Consider the following 17719-nt stretch of genomic DNA (forward strand, 5'->3'; position numbering starts at 1 on the left):
TAGGGAAAAACACCATGAGTTTTGGGTGCACAAACATTCTCATAAATGTAATAAAGAAATTATATATGCAATACTGCATGCTTGGGAGCAGGTATTCTCTGTAGTTCACATTTATCATTCAAGAAAGACACATTCCTCCAAATTAGTAGAGTTTTTCCTTGGCTAATTAAAAGCCAATGAAGCAGCCAATTAAATAAAACACAATGTCCATTTGGGGAGGGGTTTCAAAGGAGACAAATGTTAATAGACAAAAAAGGGAATAAAAAACTCTGCGAACCAAGTAAATACAGGATACTGTACTGCAGACAAAAAGGAGTACAGAGGAACACAGAAGAAGCAAACCCGGAATGGGATTCTTCTTTTTTTAATTGTTTTTTTTTTCTAAGCAGAAAAAACCAGCAGGTAACGACTCAAGGCTAAGAGCAGAAAAAGATTGCATATATGCTAAATACTACAGGTAACATCAAGCTGCAGGTATGGCAGCTGGATGGTCCCACTTGTGCGCAAAGTACCTTGTTTTTCCAGGGAACCAAGTTACAGCAGGCGCTAATGCAAGACTGAGAGATGCAGTCTAACAGACTAGACTGTTGAGTGAGGCAAAAAGAAACAAAGAGAATGAGTGGTAAAAAGGGAAGAAAAAAGAGTAAGAAAAAAAACACACAAAAGACAAATACAGTTAATATACACATGCATACATTTCAGAACATAAGGAGAAGCGGAGTTTGAACGTGACATTCCGAAACATCCTTCACACTGGTAAAACAGAGTCATACTGAAAGACAGGAATAGCTCCCAAGTTGTGTCACCAACATGTAAGATACAAGAAAGGAGAAGACTGGTCACAGTATTGAGATGTAAAATCCAGGTAAACCAATTTAATCACCAACAAACTCAATTAGGATCAGTACTACAGTGGAGCTTGGCCTGTGCTCCATTAATCTAACTTGTAAGAATCAACATTAAAAGGGCAGATCCAAACACTTTATTTTATATCAACTTCCACTCAGAGACTACAGCTTTCTATGTTTTTTAATTTTGTTCATTCATTTTTGAGTTGGGCCTGCTTCTCCTTAGTGGTTTTCCTTTGGAACGGCACATGTTCTGCTTATCTTATTTGCTAAGACATTGCTAGACATTGCTGAACCAACGTCCTTGGTGGTGTGACTATTACCCTCTGCTGACAGACATCCACCTCCACAAAACCTGAAAATGCTTGTGGATCGACACCTAACAATGGTTCCATATTGTCTCCATTGTAGACAAATAAGCAGAATATCTGGCTATGGTTTTTATTTTTAGAAGCAGACTAAAAATAACAGGGAAAGCTGGTTTCCTTTGTGATATCACCCACTCTTTTTTGCTGTAAGTTGGCAATTATATCAACCAAGAAGTTTGTGAACAGTAAAGAGGTATCCATCCACACACATTATTTCGCTGTTCTCAAATTTCAATTATTAAATACTGCATACACAGAATTTAAATGTTGGCTTTTTTTGCTTTGAATAGACAACAAAGCTTTCATCTAGTGATAAGGAGTTCACATTTTGAATCACAGGATTTTTGGCGACCCCAGTTCCACACTGTTACTGAAGAACTCTCCTGACAGCTGAAATATGACCCCCTCAAGGCATAAGACTTAGTAGAATTACTTGGCTCTTTACCAGTAGGATAATAATTCAAGATCAGAAATTTGTTGTCGTAAACATTCTAAAGAAAGTAAACAATCTTCTAAAGAAACATTAAACATTTACAGCATTAGAAAAAATAAAGTGCCAATTAAACAGAGATACTGGTCAAAAAATTCTACAAAAGAAAGTTATACAATATTAATGGAGAATCACGCTACAATTTACAAGAAATTTATATCTTTGTGAGCTGGAAATAAGAGTGGCAGGGTTAAGGCTAGGTTCTCAGATAATCAGTAACAGCCAAGACTGTCAGTTTGCCAGCTATCTTTCTCCACAGCTCTGAATCATCCTTTCAGCTACAATATTTAAAGGAACCTATTCCAATTTGAAATGGAAGTGCTATCCTATATTTAAAGCATACTTAGTTGCATTAATTTTCTCCAGAATGCACAGAAATTGTTAGTAACACATTATGTTAACACTCAAAAAACCCTTAACCAAGAAAGGATGACAGCTCTCAGTCTCCAAGAATCCCCACCCATGCTTATATATTTTCATGCAAATTGTTTAAAGAAAAGTGTATTTATATTTTTAAATGTTACTTTCGTTTTACATGTGCAGATGGTTATATGCTGCACAGCACTGGCCAGGACAAGTCGATGGCATGTATGTAAGCTTTTATGTGCAGTACATTAATAGCAACAAACAAGGTGTTAATACTTTCCCCATTGGAAATCATAATTCCAATGATCTCAGCACGGTTTTGCAAATTACCATTATAATGTATTCCACAGTATGAATGTGCTTTACATTCTCGGCTCACTGCCACTACATACCACACACAGCTAAACAAGATGCTCTGACATTCCCTGCCAATACCAGATAAAATGCAATCACCACCTGGACAAGAGACTCTACATATTCCACAATACCTCTTATTATGTGACTAAAACCCATGCAGGATAAAACTCAAAACACTGTACCTATTAAAGTGCATTTTCAGGGTCTGCACATTTTGCTGATAAAAGTTATTTGGTCCATACTACCAGAGGGACATATGGTTTAGTAACAATTCAAAGAAATTAAACTGTGTTACAATCAAGGATATCCTCCCACTCTTGAAGCAAGAGCTGTTTTTGGCTAAGTATTCTAGAATATCTATCTTGAAAATGCTAGGAGCTCTGGCATTTCAGTTTCAGGCAGGCACACACCCCAGCAGTAACATCCTAAACCACTACACCACAGTCAGCTTTTCCTTCAGAGCCTACAGGCACAACAGACAAAGGCAGGAGAGCAGAACTTTTCTTCTTCAGAACAGTAACACAACTTACTAGTTCTGTAATTGAAATCCATATAAATTGATGTACAAAGCAATATGGCTTCATAACTTCCTTAAAACTTGTGATCAACTGTTCCTTCTCTTTATTTTATTTATTTCTAGATTCTAAGAGTTGAGATGTGGGGATATAAGCATGAAAATCATGAAGAAAACTCAAAGAAAGGCAATAAACCCAACTTAGTGGACAATCTTCATTTTCTGGATGCCTTTACCAAACAGTTGTGATGCATTAGGACAAAGCCCCTACCTAAATGAATAACCACCTCCATTAGCAATTCGAAGTGTGCACTTATCCAGGTTACAATTCAAGTATGCTGATGGCTGCTGAATAGCTCTTCCTGCAACTTAGCAGCTACCCTTGCTGGGGTCTTCCCTCCAGAACATTACCAAACCCCTTCTTTCACACTCTGAACATGCCAGTGGGAGCTGTGTATCACTGCATGGGTAAAACTGGGAGTTTTGAGACACTATGAAAGTCAGATGAACTACTGTCACGGCAATTCAAAGAAATAAAACATCTTTGTGATCCTCTAAAAATCCTGCCTTAGCTGAGCAGTGTTATGGCAGGCAATTAAACTGCACCACACAAGTATTTTTCCAGCGCTTTTCCCCTTACCATTACCTTTTGTTCAATTTCTTCATAATCATCCTGGTAACTTCCACAGATTGCACTGGAGGATGAGGAGAAGGTGGGGCCCTGAGAGTAATACTGCGAGCTCCGGTAGCCATCCCGCCGCAGCTTGTCACACTCTGCCAAAAGGAAGAGAAACAGGAGGTTAAATGACAGCAAGAGCCATTACTGCTTATGCTTGGTGTTCAATGGCTTATAAGTACTGAATGTTTTTCTGAAAAGGTTTACCATGCATTAACATTGCCTGCCCCAAGCGACAGAACCCAAGGGCGCGTCCCTCATATTTGTTCCTATGTTTCCTCCTCCCTCACATGTGTGACATACGTAAGCCCACACAGAGCGTATTAACCCAGGCGATGGCAAGTGCTTCGGAAAGAAGGGGGAAAGAGATTTCTTTATTTATTTAAGTGAGGCCTGGCTCAGTGTCTTGACAGATGGCAGCATCTCTCAGGATGGGAGACGGATGCATGCGAGTAACTCCAGGGGTCTCATCTGCCAGGCCGGTAGACATCCATTATGTGCCTTACACTTGAAATGATGATGATGTTGCTCACTGCTCAAGCACCATCTGCTAAATAACTTTGGCACTGACCACTTGTCTTGTCTTCCTGTCCGTGAAAGAGACCATTTACTGTGATTTTGGAGAGAGGAATGCAAATCACTGGGATCTCAAAATCTTGTGTTGCTGCAGAGCACACGCAGTTCAATACTACAGAGTTTCTAAAGTTCAGAAAGCATTCAGAGCAGACATGCATCCCCACTCACAACAGCCAAAATTCCAGTCAGCATAGCATCCCCCTCACCAAGTTTTCCACAATCATCCTCCTGTCTCCTAATTGATATTCAGTGTGATTGTGCTAAAGAATAACAGACGCCAGAGCATAAGGAAAAATTAAATGTTCAAGATGCAGCAACTAAACTAATTCAACCAGTTAGCTTTACACTTTCAAATACAGATATCTGAATCTGCTGAAAGATTATGAAAGCAAGAGAAAAATTAAGTATTTGGTGTATTTCCATTTAATGAACTGAAATTTCTGCACAATACATAGGCATTATCACAACACAAAGCACTTCTATCATCACTAGCTGGAGAAGGCCTTTCTGTGATTATATTATCTGTCTGCCTATCCTGATCTTCTGAATACTCCTTAAAATAGAAAAGATGCAGTGCTTATACCAAGGGCAAGGTTTTAGAGAGGCTTTTGCCTGGCAAATGATTAGGTGGAGTTACAATGTGCAGCTCCAGCATACATGTCCTCTGTTATGCCCAGATGCTTCTGAGACTGAGGTCTGGAGGACTTGTGCTGACAGGTTAACTGACCTACAGCAACCACAGATCTGTGAGGATCAACAAGGACTCTCCTGTATCTGCACATGGACACTGAGGAGGCAAGCTTACACTCGGACAACCAGCCACTTCCATTGGTGCAGGACATATGTCCTTGCCTATGTATCCCTAATGTGCCCAAAAGGGCAGTATGGCAGGAACCTTTCCTTCTCTCTCAATTCAAGGACCAACAGCAGCAGTGTGGGTTTTGAGATCCAAATCAATGGCTGTAACTCAGGATCAGAGGGCTGGAAACCCTGTTTACACCTGTTCCACATGTGTGAGCATGCTAACATTGTGCACATCTGGCAAACTGTTGCTGTACTTCAGGAGGGGGCTGAAAAATGACTGTCAGCAACCACAGCAAAGCAAATTCCTCCACCGCTGTTCCAAATCTGGTACTGGATCCAGCCAGATCCAGCACATAACACTCACAGATGTGAGCACCCTGATGGGTTGTTTGTTGGTTTCAGCTACAAATGAACAGGCTAAGCGGACTGTGGCAGAGCAAGACAGCCCAAAGACTTGCATCAACTTGTAGCACGGTTAACACGCAAAGTTGTCAACTTAGACACTGCAACTTTTACCTTCAGAGGAATCATTAATCACTGCCAACAAACGTGAATACAACCTAAGGGGTGCACAAGAATGCAGTTATTTTTCCTCACATTTTTGGACTAAGGCTTAGGGTCTTTGCTGGCCACTCCTGAGACTCTCTGACATCAGACATCATGGCATGCCCCCAAAAAAATCCTGTGGTGGTCTGACCTGGGCTAGATGCCAGATGCCTGCCAAAACTGCTCTATCACTCTTTTCCTCTGAAGAGAGCTGGGCAGGAGAGAGAAAATATAATAAAAGACTCATGAGCTGAGAAAAGGACAGGGAGAGATCACTCACCAGCTAAAACCACAGGCAAAACAGTCTTGATTTAGGAGACTTAGTTGAATTTATTACCAATCAAAATAAGAGCATGATAATGAGAAGTAAAGCAAATCTGAAAAAAACCACTCCACCCACTCCTCCCCTCATTCCCACGCTTAACTTTTTTCCTAATTTTCTACCTCCTCCCCACTCAGCAGTGCAGGGAGATGGGGAATAGGGGTTATGGTCAGTTGATCATGTTGTTCCTGCTGCTACTTCCTCCTCAGGGAGGTAATTCTCCTGCTTCAGTGTGGAGTTCCTCCCTTGGGAGACAGTCCTCTAAAAACTCTCCAATGTGAGCCCTTCCCATGAGCTACAATTCTTTACAAACTGCTCCAGCACTGGTTCTCCCATGGTGCAGTCCTTCAGGAACAGTCTGCTTCAGTGGGGGTTCCCCACAGGGTCAGAAGTCCTGCAGCAGATCTGCTCTTGCTTGGGCTTCTCTATCCATGGATTCCCAGGGCCTGTAAGGAGCCTGATCCAGTGTGGGCTTCCCATGGAGTCACAGTGGTCACAGGACTCTTCCAGAGGCGGCAGGCTCTTCTGGAGCATGATAGATGAATGCTCTAGTATTAACTGCTTGACCTTATTTATTTTCCTAACCAAGAAGGTGAAGATGATGAATAGTGCACCTCACGAAGCCCAGAAAACTCCAAAAACTTAAGGAAATCAATGCTAAAGGTCTCAAGTCCATCAGAAGTTCAAGTGGACTGCCAATAACAACCTGTCAGCTTATCAAGCTCACAAATCCCACTGCCCACAACACAAAATCCATGTAACTTCAGAAGTTATTGCAGCAACATTGCTGATGAAGCCAAAACTGCCAAAAACTGCTAGGTGCAACCAAGAAAAAGGTGGTTTGCCCCTAAGAACAGCTTTTCTAGTTATGTACTGTAACTGTACATATTGCAGCACAGTAGGAAACACACTGTGGATGGCACCCAAGGCCAACAAACCTCACCAGAGGCTTTAGGCAGACATGGTTTACTTCATGTTGCAACAGCCTACAAGTGCAACACAAGGTCACACATTGCACCTGACTGAAGGTACTGTCGCTGCCAAACCAAGGGTGGCAAATGCTGTCTAAAAACTGTTCTAGCTAGAGGCTCCTCCCCTCCATCTCCTTACTCTTATTAGAGGTGCACACGGTGTTCTGTAAGCAATGAGGTTCATATTTTTCAGATATAGGGGTTTTCTTTTTGTTAAAAAAAAAAACAATGAAGAAGCTAGAAATACTTACTCTAGGAAATACTCCAGATACTTGGAAAGCCTCCCTTCTTCCCAAAGGAGCAATACATTGTGCTAGTCTGACAGCCCGAAACAGAGAAGAGCGCTATACACTAAGTGAAAAAGTTCTTACAGTTATGCATGTTATTTCAGAGATGTCTGTACTGAAGCTGACAAGGTAACAGAAGGATCCATCCAGTTCCAGTTATTAAAAATCTCCATTTTAAAGAATGACAATACATTAGCACCAGTTGAATCGGGGACACACACTCTCTTGGCTGCCATTTCCCACATTATACAACACTCAAAACCGTGCGCAGCGTTTCCATATTTCCACCGAAGAACTGCCAGGTGGAATCCCAGGACACTGCATCAGGCAGGACACAAACACCTGCTCCTGAGGGTGTGCTCACCAGCCCAAATCTGCAGCACATGCTGCAGGAAAGCTCCAAGTCATCATTTTCACATGAATCTGATCTGAAATTGCAACAATATGATTATGCCCCAGATGAAGCAATTTTGCTCACACAAAAATTAATTCCAGGTAAATCAGGAAAGTGTTAGTGCCTTGGCAATTGCAGTTGGTGGCTGCACAGGGTACTGCCACAACTCGAAAGTCTGAAGCTACCTCCCTCCCTTTCATCTCCTGACTGATTGCTTCTGGAGCTAAGTGCACAGGGACATTGCTTGTCACCTTCTGCTGCCGGGCAAGTGCTTTTCTGGCTGGGTAAAACCATACATTAGTTCTTGTTTTCCTTCTATACTAGTAATACATTAAATTTCAGAACCTCCTCTGTATTAGAAGTATTGCTCAAAAATTACTGCCATTAGATCATATAGTAATTTCTTTCCACTTACGTGGTACAAGTGAAACCCTTCCTAAAAAATGAAATATTTCCTGAAAATTTTCCTTGTGTTTTGCTGTTCACAGGGTGGTTTTTGTTAAGCATGAAGAAAGTGCATGGGAAATGCAGTCGAAGCCCTTTTAAGGGCCCCTTCATCACTTCCACAGTTATTAGAACAGGCTTTGGGAGACACAACCAAAGCAAATGTGTTAAAGCTGTCAGCGGCCAATACAATCATGCCCAAGTCTCTGCTATATACACAGATACTAATATATTTCCTTAGGATGGCAGTATTGCAGCCTTTGCTAAATCTTGGCATCAGACAGAAGCGTGCTGGGGAATGTCCTGTGCTCATCTCTGCTCTCTTCCCTCCTGCTAAATAAGCTGGGGAACAGGCAGGTACCTGCCGCAGCAAACTGAGAGCAAAGCCTCCACCAGCCATATGCAATTCTGCACCAGAGTTTTGAGCCATGGCACTGAATTCAGCACTGTTGTGAATAACTCCACCTCTCCATATAAAAGCTTACAGCCTTTGTGACATACTGTCAGGCCAAGTGCATGAAAATACCTCCGAGGCCTCTCAGCCCAGATCTATTACATACTAGGAACTTGTATGTGTCCCTGAGTCAGTAACACACACAAGTCTCAAACACAGAGGCAATTTCCTGCTTTTCCAACAACTGAAATCATATTCTTGCATGGTAATTTGAGGCACAAATCACGGGAGTGAACAGAAGGCACAGCACTGATACCTCAGTAATTCGTCTGACATGGAATTACCATGGTAAAGCAGGATTAATGTTTACCTTGTCAGACCTACACGCCACACCGTGCCACGACAGATGGAAGGCTGGGTTTGCTGGGAGGGGACTGGATGCACTGGCTCTTTTCCTCTCCTTTAACCAACTTTGGTAACATTTTGTACCTACTGAGCTTCCTACCCATAAAACTTGTTGCCATATCTTGAGTTTTTATGAAGGAAAATGCATTACCCTGTCAGAAGCAGAACTGGTCAGAGCGACATGGATTCAGTTATTTTCAGAAGTTGGGCTTTGTATTTTCCTTATTGTAAATGAACTGTGCAAAAGTGTTATTTATAACAAGTCTCTTCCTAAAACAATTATTTTGCCTGTCAGTGTTAGTGTGCCCCATATGTACCTGTCTGCAGGGAGAAAAGTCTCCAGGTGCCGGCTTCCACAGCTAGAGCCCGTCTGAGCCTGAGACCTCTCCCTAAGGCAAAGCCCCAGCAAGAGCACAGAGCCACAGCTTCATGCCACCATCCTGGACCAGTCCTTCACATCTCAGGCCTGAAAATGCACCCATCACTCATTAAATTAGCCCTAATGAGATTACTCTGATTACTCCTGTAAGCAAACACTGCTCACATGACTGCTGCAGGATCAGGCCTTAAGCTCTGTAGCTGTCTACATCCACATGTACACACTCAGGAACACTCTCACAGGCATATATTGAAGAGGCTAATATTAAAACACTAAAATCCACATTTTTAAATACTTATTAGTAACCAGCAAAGGCACTAGTTAAAGAATTTAAGTACCATGATATTGACTAGTATAAACTTAGAAACTTGGCATCAAAGTTATTCAGACATCTTAATAGCTCCAATTAGTTTCAAATAACTACCCATCCAATTGCATGGGTCAAGCAATGAAAAGACAGGAAAATCATATCCTGGAAACATCTAATTTGTCCTGTAGGCAAGAACAGGACCTGGAGCTCAAGACTAACTGCTAAAATCCAAAGAGATTAAAATAACTCCTAAGTTGGACCAGGAGCAGATGCACTGCCTGCCTGGCTTAGCTGCTGAACAAAAACTCCTAGGTACAGACGTAGAAAGGGGAAAGACCAGCACACGCATCAATTACTTTTATATCACCTCTTGCTGTCTCCTTGTCAGCAAGAAGGGACATGTGACAAGCTGACAGCTTCATCTGCATGCTTAAAAAACTATCTCAGCTGAAGTCTGGGTGACTTCTTGGCAGAGCCTTTCATGTTGTAACTTGTATTTTTCTTTTTCTTTTTTCTTTTTCTTACAGTGGAGAGGCTATTAACTGCTCAAGTCATCTAAACTGTCAACTAGAGAAATAAATCTGCTGACTAGTATATTAAAACACATTTATCCATTCACTGCACATATCACTGGAAAACCACTCTACTCCCCAGGATCAGAAACCTTTTTTTTTTCAGTCTTCAAACACTGTAGTTAAATTCTTCTGTAAATATCCCCAAACCATGTTCCTCCCTAATTCACAACTACAAACACTGTCTTACAAGTAGCCTTTCAAAATTTCACCTAAAACCAGACAAACTGTAGTACAGTATACATTTGTCTTGTAAACTCAAACTGTTTAAAATTACCTCTTACTTTACAGGTGACACTGCATGTTAATAATGAAAGTATCAATACTTTTGGTTTTAAAAGAAATTACTTTCACGACTGGTAAGTAACTGCATATAATTTTAATTTACTTGCTAGAAACTTTGAATTTGTTTTTCCAGTTGAGTTGAGACAACTAAAATCTTGTGGGCTTGTGACAGACAGGTGTGGGTGTCGAAGACCAGGATTTCTGAGCCAGCATTGCTGCATCTGAGCAAATCACGTTGGGTTAGATCCAGTCAAGGGCTTACTTCCTGCAGTCAGACAAGGCATGAGATAAATTTCACGTATGTGCCTTCTAAATTCAGAGTCCAAACAGGTATGAATACCCAGAAAAGCGTCTCAGGATAAAGCCAACTAAGGAAGAACTTGAGATGCCTTAACTCTCATCATCACGATGCCAGTAATGGCTGGTGCTGGGTCCAATGCTGCAAGGCCTTCTCATGAGGGGCAAGAGAACCCAAAAGGGCTCTATGGATGATATGCTTTTGCAAGTTAAAAGTATTTTTCATTTACATACAAATTTAAGTTTTTTACAGATGAGGTGGGCACAGGCTAATCTCCAGCTTCCTAATGGTCTCAGAACACTAAGCAAAAGGCTGTCCCCTGTAAAAGCCAGAGTGGTGCTTTGTTTGGGACTGTCGTATGGTGTGGCGCTTAGTACCAACACACACCCTGAGCACTGAACCAGGACCTCTTCAAAGGGCATGGCTGCCTTTCTGCTTACTCACAGCACTGTGGTAAGATGTGGATAAAACCAAGGTAACATTCGACTATGCAGTTAACTGGGGAATTTCAGGGAGGTAACTTTTCAAGATAAAGAGCTTGTTGAGAATTATTATGCCTGGGATTGTAATTAAAACAGACAGCTTAGTTCAAAGGTTTCTTTGGTTAGTAAATCTAACTGAAATTACTACCTTTCACTCTGTGCCTCTTTATGGTTCCCTCATTTGTAAACTGGGGTTAAGAATGCAGAGTTCTCTGTGTGTAGATGAGAGAGGCTATATAAAATCTCAGCTGTACAAAGGCAATCTTGTTTCTCACAAATATCTCAAGTTAAACATGACTTCAAAAAAAGCAGCTCAATTTAACTCCAATACAGCACCTATTTTTGTCCCTGGATCTAAATATGCAGCAGACAGCTTGCCTCTACCACTTTACATTCCTCCCAAAAATTCACTCAGCTTGCATCATGTCCCATTTTCTTTAAATGTATAAATCCCCATATCATCTGCAGAACTTGACTATCACAGAGACTGCTTCTATATCAAAGCTTTAAAATATGTTGTAAAGCCACAGCAATGATGCACTTGTGCAACCACTGAACTGTAACCAATGCTGACTGCAAAGCAAGTTCATGAACTTCAGCTGTGATATATTCAGGGCACCATTTTGTTCAGACTCCCAGTTAAATGGGTCAGGGATTTCAAGAGATGGAGTACTGTTGCCACCCAGCTGAAAAAACTCCTGCTCAACAGCTCAATTAGGTGCTCTGGCTAGTACCAGCCTTTGTCAATCCAGCCAACTTCCTTATTATTCCCACCCTTTGCCCCAGAATGCTGTTTTATACTGATATTTCTGTATCTTTTATCAGAAAAGCCCAAAACAAATCCAGAGACTGAACACCGATACCAACATATTTCTTCCACAAGCACCATTTCAAGTGGCAAGCGGCCAAACAAACAGAAAGATTGCCAGCAAAACTTAGTTGTTTTCTTCAAAGATGTCTTACTTGATGAGTAAGAACTTGAAAGATCCATGAGACTTTTTAAAAGACTATTTTGCATATTCTCTCTCATGAGTAAGTAGCCATGCCCAGCCACACAGGTAGCTTTTAAGGACAGATGCTGTCCAGAGATACCCAGAAACAAAGATGTCCTGGGCTCCAGCGGGATGAAGGTAATGCGAACACAGGGCTGCTGGACTGTGACAGAGAAGAATGTTACACAGTGACTTTCCAAGAAGTCTTACTGAAAGTGAACAAATGTATTAATGTTAGGTCTATTTCCCCACACACACAAATGTTGGGAAGCATGTCCTGCCATGTAACTGGAGGCCTGTGGGGCCAGGAATCCCACCCTTCCAAGTAGCTTCAGGGCTCAGCTGTGCAAACACTTAAAGCAGCACAAGGATGGGGCATGGAAGTGCAACATTACAGGAAAGTAATTGCACAGATTTATTTTTCAAGGGTCTAAATCAGATGCAAGTGTTTAAGAAGGATCCAAATTAAAATGAACTCTTAAATGTCAAAATACTATTAACAGGGTCAAGTAAATGCAAACACGTTGATCTTTCCCTTCTTTCTTGGAGCTTTTAAAAAACAAATACATTTAATACCAACCTTTAATTCCCCAGGTGATCTGTATGATTTAGCGATAGAGAAACCCTTTCTAATGGCACCAAAATGCAACAGCCATGACAAATTATATTTGTTAACAAGCTGTCACTAGGGAGTGCTCAAAATAATTATCACTGTTTGTCTCGAGTTAATTTGAATTTCTGCAAGTGCCTTATACGACTGCATTTAGTGGTGACAAGATGTCTGAAGTGTAACAGTGTATTTGCTTCCTTTTCTATCTTTGATGCTTGCATTAAAATAACACTCCCTGCTTTTTCTCTAGTGTTTTTTATGGATATTTGCTGTTTCTTAGACAACTGAACAGAGCAAATGTAAAAATATGAAGGAATTTTTCACTGTTTTTTCTCCTAGGACATTTTAAATGTAAAGCTATCTCAAACACTGGCAACAAGCACATAACATCCTAAATCTAAGAGAGTAAGGAGGAAGAAAAGCAAAAAGGAAAACAACTGAAAGTTCAATATTCCTTGTCATGGAAGTTGCTTTACCTAGTACTTAAATAACTGCTACAGAGAGTTAACAGCTTCAATTTATTCTTTTTACTAAAGGCATGGATCTAAAATGGGTTCAACAATCCGTCAGGTATAGCTGCCTAAAAAAACACATTCATCTAGTTTAGGAAAAAACCCTGTATTATTTTGAAACAAATGTTATCTTCTTTAAGCCCTTTCACTGGAATTGCTTTCACTGCTCATGTGTATCATGCAATCTACATACAACCACTCTTTATGTTTTTACACTCAGCACTGCACTATATAAACGAAACCTAAAAACAGGCCACCTAGATGCTTCCAAGTAGCTCAATTTTGCAGCACAAGACCAGCTTTCACACACATGCAGCGCAGCCTCTTGGTCAAGTTCTGTTTTGTTTCATTTGGGTATTTCCTTTTTGAAATTCCTTATTAGAAAGGGCAGTTGGAGTATGGAACTTGGCCAAAACCATCAACAGATGTGCAGTGAATTAATTCAGTAACAGTAAAAAAAGCAGGATACATGAGCAGAAGCTCTGATAGTAACGTGACAACTGAAACCAAAATAATGAAAAATAGGTTGATTTCTATTTTTTTTATTTTATAGCTCCACGGCCTTTCAGGAACATATGGTCTATTCCTAGCCTTTAATGGCCTTGTACTTCATTAAAGTTTCCAGTTGGTAGGGAGTTTACATCTTGACATCTCTCTGAACCTGAACCAGAGCTATTATCAATATGAAGCGGTTTCTCCTTATTTTGCAGCTCTTTAATGAAACATAAGATTATTTTAAGTCCATAATCTTCTCAGGAGGATTATCGACTAGTAGGTCTGACCCTAATATTGCTCATCTGAACAGTGATCTGCCAGATGCACTGAGAAAACAAAGGCTAAATACATACCTGTCTGGAGGGTCTTGAAGAAAGACATAATAGAGGCTTTATGACTAACTACTTAAATCCTGTTTTATTTGACAATGCTAACCAGATGTCTTCTGGAAAACAAATCAAGTGTTTCAATCACTGCTGCTTAAATACATTCCTTGAATTTGGCCAACAAAGCTAAACAGAAGCTAGAGTCAGCCTAATCCAGCTCTTCTGAAGATGAGATAATAAATGAATCATCGCAGGCATTGGAACAACGAGCCCTATATTATGTACATAGCCTGAATCAACACAATTACCCTGGGGGGAGGGCACAAAGTACAGGCAGTTGTGCGGGAAGTTTCAGCAGTTACAGACTGAAAAGGGGTATGAAAGTCAGAGTGTGGACTGTTCCCACTACTTACAGCAACACCTTCCTCAGTACATACCCGACACCTTGTTATCTGCTGGAAAGGACAACCAGTCTGGGCAAAGACCAGCAAGTGTGTGACAAGACGAGTTGCCCTCATCTGCAACTTCAACAGTGCAGAGAGTGTCCACAACACTCTTCAGGAGCTGGATATCTCCTAACAGCCTGGTATCTTTTCAGTCTAGCTGTGTCTGACCTTTAACATTAATACAGTTATTCCATCCCTGTCCTTTATGCCTGTTGTCTCACACCTCATGAAAAAATGACAACACACAGCAGTGGAGATTGCATTCCCCCATTTATTTTTTTTTAATCAAAAGTGCTCTACATTGCTAATTGCAGGAACTGGAAGAAAAGTGCCCCTTGGAAATTCCACTATACATGCCCTGCTCTGGTTCCCATCATTGCAACTGACATATATCCACAATTGAGGGAGAATTTAGAAGAGTTCAAAAATAATAGGAACTCAGAGTTCAGGTACATGATAAGAATTCTTTTTTCTCTTCCTTCTCTCCATCGTAGCTTGCAAGATTATCCAAAGCCAATGCATTCCAGATTAAACTTTAGGCTTTCCTTTTAGGACATTGGACCTCCACCTGTAACACACTTGTTACAACTTGTGTTGTCACAAACCTGCTCAGAAGGCAAACAGGCTCACTTAAAATACACCCCAAGCAGTTAAGTAAAGCAACACTGAGAACAGCGCTGCGTCTCCTCCCCATCTTCATGCTTCATGCCTTATTGCTGGTCAATTTTAGAGTCTAACACACTTCACAAAATGAGGATTAGTCTCAATTTACTTTTACTGCCAAATATTTGTGTCATTGCTATGTACTGCAGCTGTTCTATCTGCGTCTACCGTAAGACCACTGCACTTCAGAGAGTTCCTCAGATACTGGTTCCTCAAACAGGACCATGCAAGGAGCCAGATCTGTCAATGCAGGGATGGGAGCTGTTTTACAGTGCTACCCTCCCCACTGAACCTCTCAGCCTTATGGACCAAGAATACCACAGAAAAAACACTGCAGTATGTAGCACTGGGCCCTTCGGCACAAACAACAGCCTGCCTTAAGAAACAATGCCAGACAACAGCCTGTCTTAACAAACAATGGCACTCTGAACATCAAACTCACAGCTCTGCTACTGCCCAGACCAGACTCTCAGGGCTAGTCCAGACACTCAGCAAACATTAGCAACATGAGACTAGCCAAGTCTAGTAGTCCTTCAGCCTTGGAGCAGAGCACACAGCAAGAAACAGGATTGATTTGAGGATCCTGGCCCCATGCAGAGCCTCAGCTCTTCCTTCCCATCTGTCGTCTTCATCTCCTGTTTTCATGACTTCCTAGGACACAACAGTGACACAAAGCACAGAGTCACGTTAAGACTCCTCAGTGGTTAATACTGTTTTGTTTCTGTCTGAACACCTGTATTTTGGGAGACACCTTTCATGAAGTGTCTGTGAAAACTTTAGGAAGAGGCCATATAGGACAGGGTTTCAGGAAAGGCCAGCCAGAGCAGCTTGGCCCTGAGGGTAAGAAAACATGCACCTTGCATGCACATGTCACTCCATTTGCTTCAGCAGGCACTCCAAGGTCCTGGCTCCTTCCCCAAAGAAAACGAGGGTCTGCTTTATCCAATGCAAACAAAACACTAAGAAGAAATACTGTATCTATCACCACAACCCAAGAACTGCATAAAACATTTAAATGCAATGGTACCATGACTGCAAAGTGCAGCTGAAGTTACTCTTCCTCCCTAGACATCACAGTAAGCCACAGAGACCTTTCATTTAAAATGAAGTAACACAGCCTGGATTTAATATATCAAGCCATTGGTTTTAGTCAATAACAACCCTAAATTTCACTACAGGTTACACATAGGTTATATGTCTCAAGAATAGACAGACTAGCCTCACAAACTTTCCAGTTCCAGGCACTTCATTTTCTAATTCAGGTTATTGGACAATACTGCATTTTAAAACTTCAGAGGGCAGCAGAGCACCTGCATGCCTAAAATAGCTTTACCTCAGTTATGAACACATTTGAATGAAAGATCTCACCACTTACACTTGAAAGTAGCTTCATAAAGGAAAAGCACAGTATTTCCCCTTAATTTCAAAAGGATAAAAGCCTAGTTCATAGGTAAAAACCTAAAATATCTCTCTATGCAACATCTACTATCACATACAGCATCCATTTCCATAGTGTTGATAAGCAGGGGACATACCAATATATAATATACAAAGTAAAATAATCAGCTGCACAAAAATTAATTAAGATCTCTTCCTCCTACAAACACAACACTGCTTCCTGAAAAAGTATGCAGAGATCAGCACATGGTGTACTTAATTCTCTCAAGACACATTAAATACTAATTATTTTAATATCTCTAACTTTTTATCCTTAAACCAATTTAAGTAGCAACATTAGCTTCTGCTTCTTCAGTGGTACTTAGAAGTTTATTCTAAGTAACAGACAGCTTCTTATTTATTCCCATAGATTTTTTTTATTAGGCCCACATTGTAAAGAATTTGCTATTAAAATCATACCAGAACAGTTTGCCCTTGCACTGTCTTAAAAACTAGCCAGGATTCCATCTGGTTACCATTAGATGGGTGAAAATATCTTGATAGAAATACTTTGCTTGAACTATCTTGAAAGATTTTATACACTTGATACTTTGACAGGTGATTTAAATGTGCTTTACATGTGAATTACTATTTGTTACCTAAGTTTTATACCTCCTTTTCCATTTACAGGAGAGCCACGTGTGTAGAAACAAATAAAAAGTCTTCAATCAAGCTGCTATAGCTGCTATCTACCAACAACATCAGCTCTCCTAATGTGAACAAGATCAGGACTGGAAAGCTTTCAAATCTGTCTTTTGATGGTCTGAACAATAGCTGCTAACTTAGTCCTCATGACTTTGTTATCAGGTTCAAGGGGACCACCAGAGGTTCTTTCTTCCTTTCCAACCTCCTCTAAAGACAGGATTAAATATACACAAATGACTTTTGAGTAGTGCTTGTCTGACCTATTCTTAAAAACTTTAAATTATTTCATAACCCCAAAAATGTACGGGGGGGTATTTAAATACCTTTGCCCTCATATTTCTCCATTGCTGTACTTGCTTCATTTCTGACTTAGCATAAAGCAAGAACTATATTTGCTTTAGTTCTACTTCCTTCCAGTTTCCCTTTGCTGTCACCATTTTTTGGAGACAAAAGTGATTCATCCCACTTTCTGCACAGAATACAGTGCCTTTTGTCATCCAGTGTC

At 40.7% G+C, this 17719-nt stretch overlaps 1 protein-coding gene across 6 annotated transcripts in view; it reads right to left on the reverse strand.

Moving 5' to 3' along the window:
• The window catches only part of NHSL1 (NHS like 1), a 143393-nt gene that overhangs the window by 29915 nt on the left and 95759 nt on the right, over positions 1–17719 (reverse strand). For all 6 annotated transcript variants that reach the window (XM_031056262.1, XM_031056261.1, XM_031056260.1 and 3 more), the window contains exon 3: positions 3590–3717. In XM_031056262.1, coding sequence (XP_030912122.1) covers positions 3590–3717 — 128 coding nt within the window. The remainder of the gene's footprint in view (positions 1–3589; positions 3718–17719) is intronic.

Source organism: Geospiza fortis, unplaced genomic scaffold, assembly GCF_000277835.1.
Source record: "Geospiza fortis unplaced genomic scaffold, GeoFor_1.0 scaffold162, whole genome shotgun sequence".
In the NCBI taxonomy this organism is placed as follows: domain Eukaryota; kingdom Metazoa; phylum Chordata; class Aves; order Passeriformes; family Thraupidae; genus Geospiza; species Geospiza fortis.